At 49.4% G+C, this 14,073-nt stretch overlaps 3 protein-coding genes across 3 annotated transcripts; 1 reads left to right on the top strand and 2 right to left on the bottom strand.

The window, feature by feature from the left end:
* Positions 1-923: 923 nt before the first annotated feature.
* Positions 924-1,386, bottom strand: LOC138778767 (histone H2A type 1). Its single transcript, XM_069956496.1, has one exon. The coding sequence runs from the start codon at positions 1,372-1,374 to the stop codon at positions 982-984; it is 393 nt and encodes a 130-aa protein (XP_069812597.1). The 5' UTR covers positions 1,375-1,386; the 3' UTR covers positions 924-981.
* A 293-nt stretch (positions 1,387-1,679) lies between these two features.
* LOC138778770 (histone H2B 1.1) lies at positions 1,680-2,323 on the top strand. The gene has a single exon (XM_069956500.1). It carries the CDS (start codon positions 1,694-1,696, stop codon positions 2,072-2,074), a length of 381 nt encoding a protein of 126 aa, XP_069812601.1. The 5' UTR covers positions 1,680-1,693; the 3' UTR covers positions 2,075-2,323.
* An 848-nt stretch (positions 2,324-3,171) lies between these two features.
* Positions 3,172-3,564, bottom strand: LOC138778784 (histone H4). Its single transcript, XM_069956514.1, has one exon. It carries the CDS (start codon positions 3,555-3,557, stop codon positions 3,246-3,248), a length of 312 nt encoding a protein of 103 aa, XP_069812615.1. The 5' UTR covers positions 3,558-3,564; the 3' UTR covers positions 3,172-3,245.
* Between the last annotated feature and the right edge of the window lie 10,509 nt (positions 3,565-14,073).

Here is a 14,073-nt window from a genome sequence, read left to right as displayed (position 1 = left end):
GAAGTGATGGTCCGGGGTTATTGGGGGCTGTTGGGGGATCAGGATTTCTCTACTGTGACTGCTGAGCTATTACTGCCTTCTATTTATGAATGGGAAGTTGTTACGTCACTCCTGCCGCTCGGTTACACACAATGCGGTTATTTCCATTATTACTTTGCGTCTATACAATTAGGTGAAAGTTCCGATTCCCGCCTGATAAATGTAACAGCCGCCGCCCATTCCCCAGCACAGTATGCGGATACAGGCCGCCCCCTGGCGGAGAGAGAGTGTAAGTGCCGGGATTAACCCCTAAGTGTCTGCTGTGTAAGAGATCGCCCAGGACTACATGTGGTGGCTGTGTGATGTGCGCGGTGCTGTGCTCCGGTGACTGCAGTGTATCCCCCCCGGTGTCATCAGTCTCCTGGCAGCTAGGACGTGGTCACTGTGATCGGAGGAGGAGTGGTATCTGAGCAACAATAGGAGCCAGAAATACAGCGGGGACTGAAGGGTTAACACTGCGGGGAGCTTTGTGCTGCTGATAGCCGTACAATGAGCGGGAAATACAAACCGTCCAACAGCCCGGATACTGCGCGCTGATTGGCTGATCCCCGGGGAAGACGAGACTTCTAGTAACAGGTCAGGGGGATCCCGAGCAGTGAGGCCGATGCCTTCCACCACCCATGTAGGAGGAGGATGGGGGTTATGATGCTCCGCAGCAGATACATCGAGGGGACACTCCCTCTGCAGTCAGTCCTGGGGGGGGGGGGGGGGGGGCTGTAGGTAGAGATGAGAGGGGCCGGGAGGAGCCGTCACTAGAGGTCAGTGTCATTTACTAGTAACAGCGCCCCCGTCTGTATGCGGCAGCGCCGATACCCTGCAGCCTCTACCAGTCATGTGTTATATGTAGTAATAATAGCGGTGACAGCTCTGTATGAGGAGGAGGTGGGTGGCTCTTAGAAGAGCCTTTGGGGTTGCGGACGGTACCGGATGGATGAGCGGAGCTCACTTGCTCTTGGCCGCTTTGCTGCTCTCGGTCTTCTTGGGCAGCAGCACGGCCTGGATGTTGGGAAGGACGCCTCCCTGGGCGATGGTCACCCCACCCAGCAGCTTGTTGAGCTCCTCGTCGTTGCGGACGGCCAGCTGCAGGTGACGGGGGATGATGCGGGTCTTCTTGTTGTCCCGGGCGGCATTGCCGGCCAACTCCAGGATCTCAGCGGTCAGATACTCCAGCACGGCGGCCAGGTAGACCGGAGCGCCGGCGCCAACCCTCTCAGCGTAGTTTCCCTTGCGGAGAAGCCTGTGCACACGACCGACGGGGAACTGCAGTCCTGCCCGGGAGGAGCGGGTCTTGGCCTTAGCACGGACCTTGCCTCCTTGTTTGCCGCGTCCAGACATTGTCGAGCTCGTGCGCTTTCACGATCAGATTCCCTCGCCCGGCGTCTGCGGCTTTTTATACTTCCTTGCTCCGCCCTCCGCCTCCTGTCATTGGGTAGATTTGAATCCGGCCAACGGGCAGCCTGCTTGTAGGTACGCCAATAGCCGGCTGTGGGCGGGGATTATGACGCGCTCCCCGGTCAGGTGACTCTCTCCTCCAGTAGAGGGTCGAGCAAGCGGCAGCCCTCATTTGCATGGGCTGGGTATAAATAGGGCTGCGGCGGGAGGGGAGAGCAGCATTCTTCTCTGTCCCAGTGAAGGAGGATTGTGAGTGATCATCATGCCTGATCCTGCCAAGTCTGCCCCAGCGCCCAAGAAGGGCTCCAAGAAAGCCGTGACCAAGACCCAGAAGAAGGACGGCAAGAAGCGAAGGAAGAGCAGGAAGGAAAGCTACGCCATCTACGTGTACAAGGTGCTCAAGCAGGTCCACCCTGACACCGGTATCTCCTCCAAGGCCATGGGCATCATGAACTCCTTCGTCAACGACATCTTCGAGCGCATCGCAGGGGAAGCCTCTCGCCTGGCTCACTACAACAAGCGCTCTACCATCACCTCCCGGGAGATCCAGACCGCCGTGCGCCTGCTGCTGCCGGGAGAGCTGGCCAAGCACGCCGTGTCCGAGGGCACCAAGGCCGTCACCAAGTACACCAGCGCCAAGTGAGCGGCTCGCCTCCTGCCTCTTCTCTTATCACCCCAAAGGCTCTTCTAAGAGCCACCCACGTTGTCTAGAACGGAGCTGGAGCTTCTCCCGTAGTCGTATCTAATTCAGCTAGTTCGTTTTCCTTTTTCTGTTTTTCTTAACTGATCTACGTGTTCAAGATGTTGATGAAAAATATGTCCTATATATAGTAAGATTTCCTTTACTATGTAGCGGTGTGATATATGGGAGAACAGCGACACCTACTGTCACTGCTGAGTTATTACTGCATAGTATTTATGAATGGGAAGTTCTTACGTCACTCCTGTTCGGTTACACACAATGCGGTTATTTCCATTTTTTACTTTGTCTCTATACAATTAGGTGAAGGTTCTCATCCCCGATTTCCGCCTAATAAATGTAACAGCCGCCGCCCATTCATCAGCGCAGATCGTGCTGACTTCTCTCATTGTTTCCCCCGTTACAACGGACACCGATGACATGCCTGCATAGTGCTTAGCTTACTATACTGCACAGTGACGCTGCCACCTGCTGGCTGTGGTGGTATTACATCGCTGAGCAGTATTATACCCTATAGCCCCGGCACAGCATGTTGAGGAGCCCGCCCGCTATTCTTGCAGTGCCTTTTATTTCAGGAGACCGGAGCTACATAACTACAGTACATTCCATATACGTGTTTTCTGCTCCACTATCCCAATGACAAAACCGGAATGAGAACTCTGTCCTTGGGGGCGGTCTTGTGCGTTTTTGTATTATATAAGCTTTCCCCCCAAAACAATTATCCCCCTTGCCGGGTTATATTGAGTGCTGACAGTAAAGATAAGCAGGAGGAGAGCAGTCAGTATAGAGCTCCGACATCTCTATTATGTATGGGAGTCAGACCGACTGCGACCAAACAAAGAACGGGTGTGCGACGGGCGGGAATTTTGAAATTCAAAGCTCAGTTTTAGCGCCATCTACAGGTGACTGATTTTAGTGGTGGATCTTTTCACTCGGTTATATATGTATAATGTTTAATCTTGATTTGTTCACAAACCCCATATTGCTGCCCCTCCGAGACTGCACACTGCCAACCACAGCAATGGTTCCCAGGAATTGTAGCCTCATATAGAAGACGTGGGCGGCTCTGAAAAGAGCCTTTGGGTTGTGGAGATGGAGCCGAATGGGAGCGGAATTAACCTCCGAAGCCGTAGAGAGTGCGGCCCTGGCGCTTGAGGGCGTACACCACGTCCATGGCGGTGACGGTCTTCCTCTTGGCGTGCTCGGTGTAGGTGACGGCGTCGCGGATCACATTCTCCAAGAAGACTTTCAGGACACCGCGAGTCTCCTCATAGATGAGGCCGGAGATTCTCTTGACGCCTCCCCTGCGAGCAAGACGGCGGATAGCGGGCTTAGTGATGCCCTGAATGTTATCCCGGAGCACCTTCCTGTGCCTCTTGGCGCCGCCCTTACCGAGACCTTTTCCTCCTTTGCCGCGTCCAGACATTCTCTGAGCTGTAAAGAAACAACTGTAAGAGAACGCGCTTAGAGTCCTTGCTTATATAGGAAATAGGCGGACCTGACAGAGAACTGAGAATATGATCCACACTGGGGGCGTGTCTTTTTTTTTTTTTGCACTGAGCTTTCAGCCCCGCCTACTCTCCGTTGATTGGCTGAACACAGATGTAATGTTGATATTCTCTTTCCCGCCTATTCTATTACTGTCGCCGCCATTTCCCTCTTCTGATGCTATTATGTCCGTTATTAGGGGGGTCAGGGCCGCTATGGCCGGGTGGGGTTCAGATAGGTTTTAGGATTTCTGGGGCTGATGCTTGTTTGTTCCCTTGTACAGATCAGTGGGGTTCCCCGTGTATCTCCCTCCGGGCTCTGTGATGCTTCAGCAGCCGCCGTGATCTCCCGGTGTGGCGCCCCCTGGTGGCCGGTGTTCTCCTATGATGCAGCGCGGCCTCCCCGCTCCCGGGCGGTGGTTTCTGGGATGGGGGATACTGGGGTGCGATGACTATTAGTGACAGTACTTGCCGCTTTCTGGGTCGCCGCTCCGGACATGCAGGGGTTAGGGCAGATTTCTGGCGAGGTGCTCGGTGCTCACACTCAGCGCTGCTGCATGGACGTGGCCGGAGCTGGACATTACATTAGCGGCCGGAGGTCACATATAGCACAATATAGCCGCTGGTTACCGGGACAATCCGCCAGGAGGCAGCACTGAGCTGTGACCTCCTCCCTGTGCCCGGCTCCGGCATTGTCAGCGCCGCTTCCCCCTATTCTCCTATATACTTATCCTAGTCTAACATTGGCTGCAGTGCTGGAGGAGCTGCGGGCGGGGGCGCTGTCCTGGCTATGGGGACGTTGTGGAGTTGATGGGAAATCTCAGCGAGTGAAGCTACAATGTATCTCTGGACCCCAAAGTACAATGTAACGTCTAACCTTCCCCTCTGTAGATGAGATACATTGTATCCATTCTCTCCTTCCTTGTTACAATGTCATTTATTGTCCGTCTGTAGATACGACACAATGATACAGGCTGTGGGGATAATAAGTAGTACAATAGCGCCACCGTGTGGTCACTATAGAGAACTGTTCAGTGCCCACATAGTTTACCAGGCACGGACTTTGGCATATTCACATTGGACGGTTCCATCCTGAGCTGAAATCCCGCACCCAGCCAGTTAGAGGGAAGGGGAGGCCCGGCCTCTATGGGTGATTACAAACCACAGCTCATCCCTGGATCTGACCACACTGACATAATAAGACTAGAGAAGCTGCCACATATCTGAGCTTAACTAGCGGGGGAAGGGATTTCTGACCATCTAATCTACCCCTAGATGTATAAGCCTGGTACACAGGGACTGGTTGGCACATCTCTGCCTGTCACATAACTCCCTAAGGGCCCTGTTCCACGGAGCGATGATTGGCCGAATCGGAATAGAGACAACGATCAGCTTTGTCATCGGCTGATCGTTGATATAGGTTAGGACCTATATTTGTCGGGCGCCGACCGCACACTGCTGCGTGGAATAGCGGTGCGAGGCCGGCGACTAACGATTTACATTACCTATGCAGGGTGCAGGGCTCCTCTTCTCCTGCTTCTTCTCCCGGGTCCCGGATCCCGCGCGCTCCAGCGTCAGGGCGGCCTGTCTCCACTCAGCCAATCACTGGCCACAGCGGTCCCACCCAGTGATTGGCTGAGTGGCCTGTCAGCCGAGAACAGGCTGCCCTGACGCTGGAGGAGCGCGCAGGACCCGGGAGAAGAGGAGCCCTGCACCCTGCATAGGTAATGTATACTAGTTAAGCTAGGACTGCAAGGACATCAGTAACAAGGTCCCTGCAGCCTTGTTTAACGATAACCAGGCGTGGAATTGGCCCAGTAAACGAGCGCTGATCTAGCAGAACGGCGCTCGTTTATGTTCACACTACGTATATGTCCGGCCGCATATCTTCGCGGCCGGACATATACGTGTTAAACTCCGGCCGGGGATTTACGTAAGTTGCGGCCGGCTACGTACGGTCCGCGAACTTACGCCCGTAGTCTACTTACGCTTCCCGAGCGCCCTACGTTGCGATCCGACAGCGGTCTTTTACTGGGATATCTTCGGCTAGCCCCGGACACCTCCACAGAACCTTTTGGATCGGCAAAGAAAAGTGCAAAAATGAAGAAATCGCCACTACGTACGGGACCGCATGTTACGCTACGGGCTAAGTTACGGCATTTTCGTCCTCAAACAATGGTCTGGTTCCTTTTTTACGGCGCAGCGTACGATCCGGGCGTAAGTTCTTACGTAGTGTGAACTGTGCAGCCGTACATCGTATACTTTCCATACTTACGCAAACTACGTAAGTCTCCGGCCGCTTATTCACGGAACGCTATAACGTTCGGAGACTTACGTAGTGTGAACATAGCCTAAGGGTACGTTTATACAGACAGATTTATCTAAAAGATTTTGGAAGCCAAAGCCAGGAATGGATTTTGAAGAGAAGTAATCTCACTCTTTCCTTTATGACCTGTTCTCTCTTTATAGTCTGTTCCTGGTTTTGCTTCAAAAATCTGTTAGATAAATCTCTCTGCACTATTACTCTTGTCTGCCGGGATCTGCAGCTGTGTGCCTGCTATGGAGCTCATATAAGCCCTTTAACCCTTTAATCTAACATGCTGATATGTCCCCATTGCACAGGAGAAGCCAAGAAGGAAGGTTTGTCTTTTACCTTCCTTCCTGCGCTGTTCCGGTGCAGTTTGTTGTGTGCTCCATGGTCAGGTGAGACCATTAGGAGCACTGCTTTGTGTTTTAAAGCATGGACATGTTGGTACTTCTAGTCCTCCTGTATAGAGCTCCTGCTATGTGTCTATAGCTGGACATGCTGGGGCAGGGTTACAGCCAATTATGGATAGTCCCTTGTACCCGCCAACTCACTAAAATACCTGAAAACATGTGCGACCACCATGTTTCGCAAATAATCTGAATTGTCACGGGTCATCAAGTAGAACAAATTCTTATCAACACATAAATAGAGGGCAGATAACTGTCCTTCGAGGATGTTGGGGTACCTCCATGCAGGGCCGCTTTAAACCAGAGGGCACATGGTGCACGTGCACCGGGCCCACTGGTTAAAGGGCCCCCCCCCGAGTCGGCCGGCAGTTGCTATGTGCGACCAATGCGGTCGCACAGGGCTCCGGCCACCAGCCTGTCAGGGGGGAGCGCCATGGATGGGTAATCTACTTACCCCTCCATGGCGCCCCCTGCAGGGCCCCCCCAGTCCGCCGCTTCCCCAGTCCACTGCTGCTGCGGCGCTTCAGCGCTGCAGCAGCAGCGACACTGACAGAGAGAGAGCCATTGGCTCCCTCCCTGTCAGTCACTCTTGTGGCCGCACTTCCTGCGGTCACAAGAGGCCGCACTCTCCCTCTAGCGCCCGACGTCACTGGAGCGTCGGCGCGAGGGTAAGGGGAGTGCAGCCTCTTGTGACTGCAGGAAGTGCGGCCACAAGAGGGAAGAGAAGAGGAACGCGTGGACCTAGGTGAGTAAGTGTTTGTTTTTTTCAATGTTATATAGCAGCTATATACTATTGGGGAGCACAGGGGGCTATATACTATGGGGGAGAACAGGGGGCTATATACAATGGGGAGAACGGGGGCTATATACTATGGGGGAGAACGGGGCTATATACTATGGGGAACAGGGGAGCTATATACAATGGGGGAGCACAGGGGCTATATACAATGGGGAAGCACAGGGGAGCTATATACTATGGGGAGCACAGGGGAGCTATATACTATGGGGGAGCACAGGGGGCTATATACTATGGGGGAGCACAGGGAGCTATATACTATGGGGAGCACAGGGGGCTATATACTACTGGGGAGCACAGGGGGCTATATACTATGGGGGACAGAGGGGCTATATACTATGGGGAGCACAGGGGGTTATATACTATTGGGAACACAGGTTAGCTATATACTATTGGGGAGCACAGGGGGCTATATACTATTGTGGAACACAGGGGAGCTATATACTATTGGAGAGCACAGGGGTCTATATACTATGGGGGAGAGCACAGGGGCTATATATTATGGAGAGCACAGGGGGGCTATTTACTATTGGGGAGAGCACAGGGGGGCTATATACTATTGGGAGCACAGGGGTCTATATACTATGGGGAGAGCACAGGGGGCTATATATTATGGAGAGCACAGGGGGGCTATTACTATTGAGGAGAGCACAGGGGGGCTATATACTATTGAGGAGGACACAGGGGGGCTATATACTATTGGGGGAGAGCACAGGGGGGCTATATACTATTGTGGGAGAGCACAGGGGGGCTATATACTATTGTGGGAGAGCACAGGGGGGCTATATACTATTGTGGGAGAGCACAGGGGGGCTATATACTATTGTGGGAGAGCACTAGGGGTCTATATACTATTGGGGAGCACAGGGGGGCTATATACTATTGTGGGAGAGCACAGGGGGCTATATACTATTGTGGGAGAGCACAGGGGGGCTATATACTATTGTGGGAGAGCACAGGGGGCTATATACTACTGGGGGAGCACAGGGGGGCTATATACTAATGGGGAGCGCACAGGAGGGCTGTATATAACTGGAGGAGCACATGAGGGTCTATATACTACAGGGACACCTTAAAACTATGGAGGCACAGAGGGGTGTAACTATGTAGGAGTACAGAGGGGTGTAACTACTGTATAGGGGTACAAGGGACCTAACTACTGTATGTGTTGGAGCCTAAAATATTTGTCTAGCAGATTCTGGAGAGAAGATTCACAGCCAGGAGAAGACTTCAAGGTGGCCCAGGCTGGATGGAGAGAAAAAGAAAAGGTGACAGACTCTGATCGGAGAAGAACCCCCCGGTGAGTCACTGGATGTAACTTCACTCTGTTATAGGCTTGTACTGATAGGGGTCATGGTGTGGCGGTATTATGTAATGGTATCATTGGTGATATCTTTCTGTTTTGTTTAGTGCAGTTTTTATGTAATATGTAATCACTGTATGGTGGAAATAGTGTTATAAGGTAACTACTGTATGTATTGGGGCTCTTGATGCAGTGTGGGGGCAAATTCAGTACATTATACAATGTGCAGAAAGGTAAGGGGGGGCACTCTTGAGGGCTGTGCACTGGGCCCACCAATGTATTAAAACGGACCTGCCTCCAGGAGACAAAGAAGAATGTGGACACCAAAAGAACAAGATTGGATCTTATATACTAGATGCACTAACAACAGTTCTTATACAGGGATAAAAACCAATACTGTAATAGCTTTCCAGGTAGTGTCTACTGAGATGTCTTATTAGAGAACACCTGGAGACCTCTCCCATGTAATGCTTACTGAGGTATAATCTACTGCAACGTCTGCAACTTATAGACATCTCAAGGTAGAACGTGTTGAGTTTTCCTATGCTATTTCTTGTCCCTATTTACTGAGACGATACCAAGTGCTAGTAGCTCCCTGGTTACTAGGAGGATACAAAATACACACCTGACCAGCTGGGCTCTAACTCAATAGCAGCTCTACAGAGCAGTGTGTGAACAGGCCACAAGCTCTCAGCATTTCTTTTCCCTCTGTGCCGCCTTTTATGTTGGAGCAATTTGACCCTGACTACACCTGAGCACAAGGTGCGGAATAGATTGGGGAGGGAACGGCAGGTGGGATTGGTAATGGGACCTTCCATTGCCTCCACACTCTACTACGCACCTATAAAATCCAGGGCCAGTTATACGAATATATAGTCCAGCAGAATAGCTCTACTGAACCACACAACTTTGCCTGGACTTCACCATCTCATCCAGGCTTGCAGATGTACACCCTTCCCGTATATTACCGGTCACCTCTTGAGTTGAGTTGGGTAACTTTGGATATAATATAGACTTGGATATACTTCACAGCTTATTGTTTGTAGTACAATACTTGACAATATCACAGCCTCTCACTGGTGGAAGAATAGAATCTACAGTCTCTGAATATACTTGGTGCTTGACTAGACTTGTAACGCTGCTTGTTAATCTGTGGTGGTGGCAGTGGACTGTCGAGAACACAAACACAAACCCTAAGGTACTCCTTTTAGAAGGAGCACCTACGCCCATGGGAATGCACATCCGCTTAATGCTGTCTTGTGGGCACCAAGTGACACTAGACCAGTCAGCACTACAACGTAGGCCACCTAGTGGGAAAAGTTAGGCGTTGGGGGACCCCTAAGGAGGTGGGTCCTGGCCACCAGGCCAGGCCCTGGAAGAAGCTTCTCGGAAGGCTCTCTTTTATCTTGTGTGCCTCTCTCTGAATAACTACCCCAAATCACAGATGCCTCAGCACTTCTATCCCCAAGGGTTGACATGATAGGGCAGAGAGCAAATAATCTATACTGTAATAGGTTATAAGACATATTAGGGAAGACTCTAGAATACCCAGCTCAGAGACTGGTGCACAGTAAACATCAGATAGTGGCCATAATTATAGAAAATGCATAAGGCAATCCAGCTTCGCAGTTAACCATTCTAGTGAATTTCCTTAAGCCATTCTAGAGAGTGAAAATACATTCTGACATCTGGTGGTGGGAGTGCAAACTACATCATTCAGCCCCAGATCATTCTAGCATTCATGTACTGACCTACATATGCTGCATTAAAGCAGTGGAAACCCACTCTGGGACACTGCTAGTGCACATTATATGTCTATACAATGTGTTTTATCTAGGTCCTCTGGGAACTCTATAGACAGAACACCTGCCAACCCTTGGAAAGACCTCCATAATATCCTCCACCCCTCTATTCGTCTGATGGTTGTATCTTGTCTGTATTCTTCCTCATTACTCCACCATACTTCTCCAGTCCTTCCTACTCTGTGACCTAGTTCTATACAGATATAATTTGTCATTTCTACTTTCCTGCAGGAGATCCGGTCTTCCAGGGCCGCAAGGACCAAAAGGTAAAGTCATTGAATTTGAAAGCAAAGATTCTCCATCCTATCCAGTTTATTGGACTCCATGTATGATGTAACCAGTAATAAACTATGAGACCCCTCTGAGTGATTGTCTTTCTTCATGTGTATAGGCGATACGGGGGATCTAGGCTCTCCGGAACAGTGAGTGACATCTTCAGGCCTCCTTCCTTTTACTTGTAAGATCATTTTGTTGTCTCTCCTGGTTAGATGTATCATAAGAAGACGCAAAGGGAACTAACCAATAAATGAGAATCACTGAGGGGCAGTAGGGCAGAGAGGTGATGTCTTATTTACCCCTAACCCTGGGGAAGGAGAAGGCAATTACCAAATTACCTCCTTTCCATAGATTTTATATTTCATAACATAGTTTCTTTTTTTCTTCCTCATCTCTAAAAGGGCCAGTTCACACAGAGTAAAACTGGCAGATTTTGCCGCAGAACTCTCCGCCCCGGAATCCAACCAGTCTCTGTGTCATACTGGCTCGTGTGCCTCCTCTCTCTCCCACGGAAGAATTGACGTGTCAATTCTTCCGAGCAGAGAGGCGTGGGAAGAGGAGGTGTGCGAGCCTCCCATAGACTGCTGCAGAATCCCGCCAGCCTCTGTCATACAGGCAAAGAGTTCTGCCGCAGAATTCCGCCAGTTTTACTCTGTGTGAACTGGCCCTTAGATCTATCACTTCCGCTAACATGTGTATGTTTTACTAGGGAAAAAAAAATTCCTTTTTTTTTTACACCATCATATTCTTAATCCCTGTGGGGCAAAAAAAAACTTGTTTGACTAGATGCTCCCCAGTTGCCACAATTGCTAATCACTAAGCAGGTTCAGCATCTGGGTCTAACGTTCTCCAGTAACCACGGGCAGTTGTCAGCTGTAATACACTGCGCCACCATGTATGGAGCAGACTTGGCTACTGACCCCACTCCATACAGTGCAGGGATGGACAGAGAGTCGACATGGTGGAATAGTGAGAGGCAGGGCTGTATTTACCACTAGGCACCCGTGGTCCGGTTACAAGATGGAATTTGGCAGCCGTCTATCTGATTTCTGGCTGGGGAATGAGAATATTTACAGGATAACGTCATCAGGTAACTCCCCATCAGGCTGCCTATGATTGTCATACTGGGTTCTAGATCATTGTAAGTTAGATTTATAGTGGTCGGAGTTCCCTCTTCTCATGCAGAGCTCTATATCTCTGTATAGACTTAGTAGTTATATATAAGTAACATGCAGAAAGTTCTTTTATCTTATTGAGATGCTGTAATAATGGCCGTGTAATAGAGAAGTCATATACAGCACTGTTAACCCTTCAGCGCCCACTGTATTTCTGGCTCCTATTGTTGCTCCATGATTCTTAGAGACCCCTTCATAGTGAACACGTCCTACCTGCCAGGAGACTGTTCACACCGGTACTCACTGTCATGGAGATGCACTGCAGTCACTAGAGTGACAGGCCGCTTAGCCAATCACTGGTCATGGTGCTATCCCATCTCAGTCAGTGATTGGCTGAACGGGCTGCAGGTGACTGGATACACTGGGGGAGCACAGACAGGTGCGCGTACAATTTTTTTTTAATTTTTTTTTTTAAGATGCGCAACTGCCATTATTAAAAAGTTGTTTAGAACTCTGCAATAAGTTCGAATGAATCTCAGCTCGTAAATATCAAGGGCAACTCAAGTGATTTTTTTTTTTTTTTTCAAATCAACTATGTGTCCAAAAGTGCCAGAGATTTGTAATTTACTTCTATTAAAAAAATCTCAGGTCTTCCAGTACTTATCAGCTGCTGTATGTCATAGACACAGGCATAGATATGTGGGACATGCTGCAGCTGATAAGTACTGGAAGACTTGAGATTTTTTAATAGAAGTAAATTACAAATCTCTGGCACTTTCTTACACCAGTTGATTTAAAACTGGAGTTGCCCTTTAAGTTCGCTCATCTCTAGTGGGGACTATTTAATGTCATTTTATTATTTTGAGTATTGATGAATGATGTGATAATGTTTGGGGTGGTGGCAGGCAATGCTGTTTTCCACCAGGGGGCGCTCACTGTGCAGATTTTTACAGCTGTGACTAAACTCAATAAGAATTCACCTGCAGCCAGTTCCCCCTAGTGGTGGCTACAAGACCTACAACCTTTATCTGGATGTTTTTTTCTGGAACTGTTCAGGGGAAAGTATCCAAGCATAAAAAACCCTCTTGCTTTAAGACTACTTCAGTGCTGGTTTCTCAGTATTGATGCAAACACCGATGGCTATCTAAGCCTTTCCCAGTTTTTGTTTTTACTGACACATACAAAACAACTTGTCTAATGGACTGTCTGCTGTTGAAGGTATATAGGAAATAATGCATACTTACCTTTCCCTGGTCCCCCTGATGTTCTCTCAGGTAGGGAGTCACCCTGGTATAAAGACCATTACACAGAGGGAGGTACATGTCTGTTTATTCATGTGATATATACTGTCTGTCTGTTCACAGGCTGCCAGGGCATACTGGGAGTTTGTAGTTCCCCATCAGTTCCGCCATTTGCAGACCGCTGGTATAAAGTTTTGTATAAATAAAATATAATCACTGTATAATGAAAAGTTCTGATATGGTTGTGTAGCCGGCTTGTGTTTCAGTTTCTTCATGTCCAAGATCTCTGCTGGCTGTCAGTGACTAAAAGATCCTTGTTCACATCCAGAAAACCTGTGCAGACCTAATACTGAACACCTGTTATAATGCTACACAAGTCTCTGGAGTGATAAAGTCATCTGTGCTACAATGTATCGGTGCAGGTGGACTGTATCCAGGCTAATGACTGTCCTAGACCACATACAACTGTAACAGACCCTCTGCTGTGAGAAGGATCCCGAATGATTCCATTTTACTGACAGCAAGCAGGGATCTAGGAAATGGTGCAGGACAGAGACACAAGAAAGCTGCAGAGCTTCTCATTATACGGCCCTAAAGCTTTATTTCGATATGAGAGCAGAACACTACGGGCTCCAGCCCGGCGATATTTCTATGATTCTTCCATCACACAACAATTTACTTGGCGCTTGATGTATTTCATGAAAAATAAATCTCCCTGTAAATGGAACATATAATAATACCGCCCTGTGTTTGGCTGGCACTGTGCTGCTTTACTGCCTGCTGTGATTCCGCCTGATCGTCAACACTTTGCAGTGTCATTAGTGAGGTAGGTGACTGCCTCAAGGACACTGTCTCTTGTTGTGTACTTCATAGATGGCTGCATTCAGTCCACCGGAGCTGAACTCAGATGCATAGTTTATTAATATGCCGATCATCAGTATAGTGACCGATGCGATGAGACCAAAGATCTGTGAGGAACAGGCCGCTTCCTGGATAGAGTTTTATAGGAGACGTCAGTCTGAGGAGGAGTCGGGCTGTAAGGGGCCCCCTTTATGATCGCCCTCTGTGTCCTGTGGGGTCAAAGTCTGGGCTCCTCTGTGACCTCTATAAAAGACAGAGATAAACATATGATAAATAAATAGATAGATAGATAGATAGATAGATAGATAGATAGATACACTGGCGGAACTACGCCGTAGCAGCCATA

The sequence above is a fragment of the Dendropsophus ebraccatus genome, unplaced genomic scaffold (genome assembly GCF_027789765.1).
Source record: "Dendropsophus ebraccatus isolate aDenEbr1 unplaced genomic scaffold, aDenEbr1.pat pat_scaffold_677_ctg1, whole genome shotgun sequence".
Lineage (NCBI taxonomy): Eukaryota > Metazoa > Chordata > Amphibia > Anura > Hylidae > Dendropsophus > Dendropsophus ebraccatus.
Note: the sequence above shows the minus strand (reverse complement) of the source record. Positions and strands in the feature narration are given on the sequence as shown.

Bases quoted from the DNA above. Each gene is read 5' to 3' on its own strand.
- LOC138778767 (XM_069956496.1), bottom strand. From the start codon at position 1,374: ATGTCTGGACGCGGCAAACAAGGAGGCAAGGTCCGTGCTAAGGCCAAG.
- LOC138778770 (XM_069956500.1), top strand. From the start codon at position 1,694: ATGCCTGATCCTGCCAAGTCTGCCCCAGCGCCCAAGAAGGGCTCCAAG.
- LOC138778784 (XM_069956514.1), bottom strand. From the start codon at position 3,557: ATGTCTGGACGCGGCAAAGGAGGAAAAGGTCTCGGTAAGGGCGGCGCC.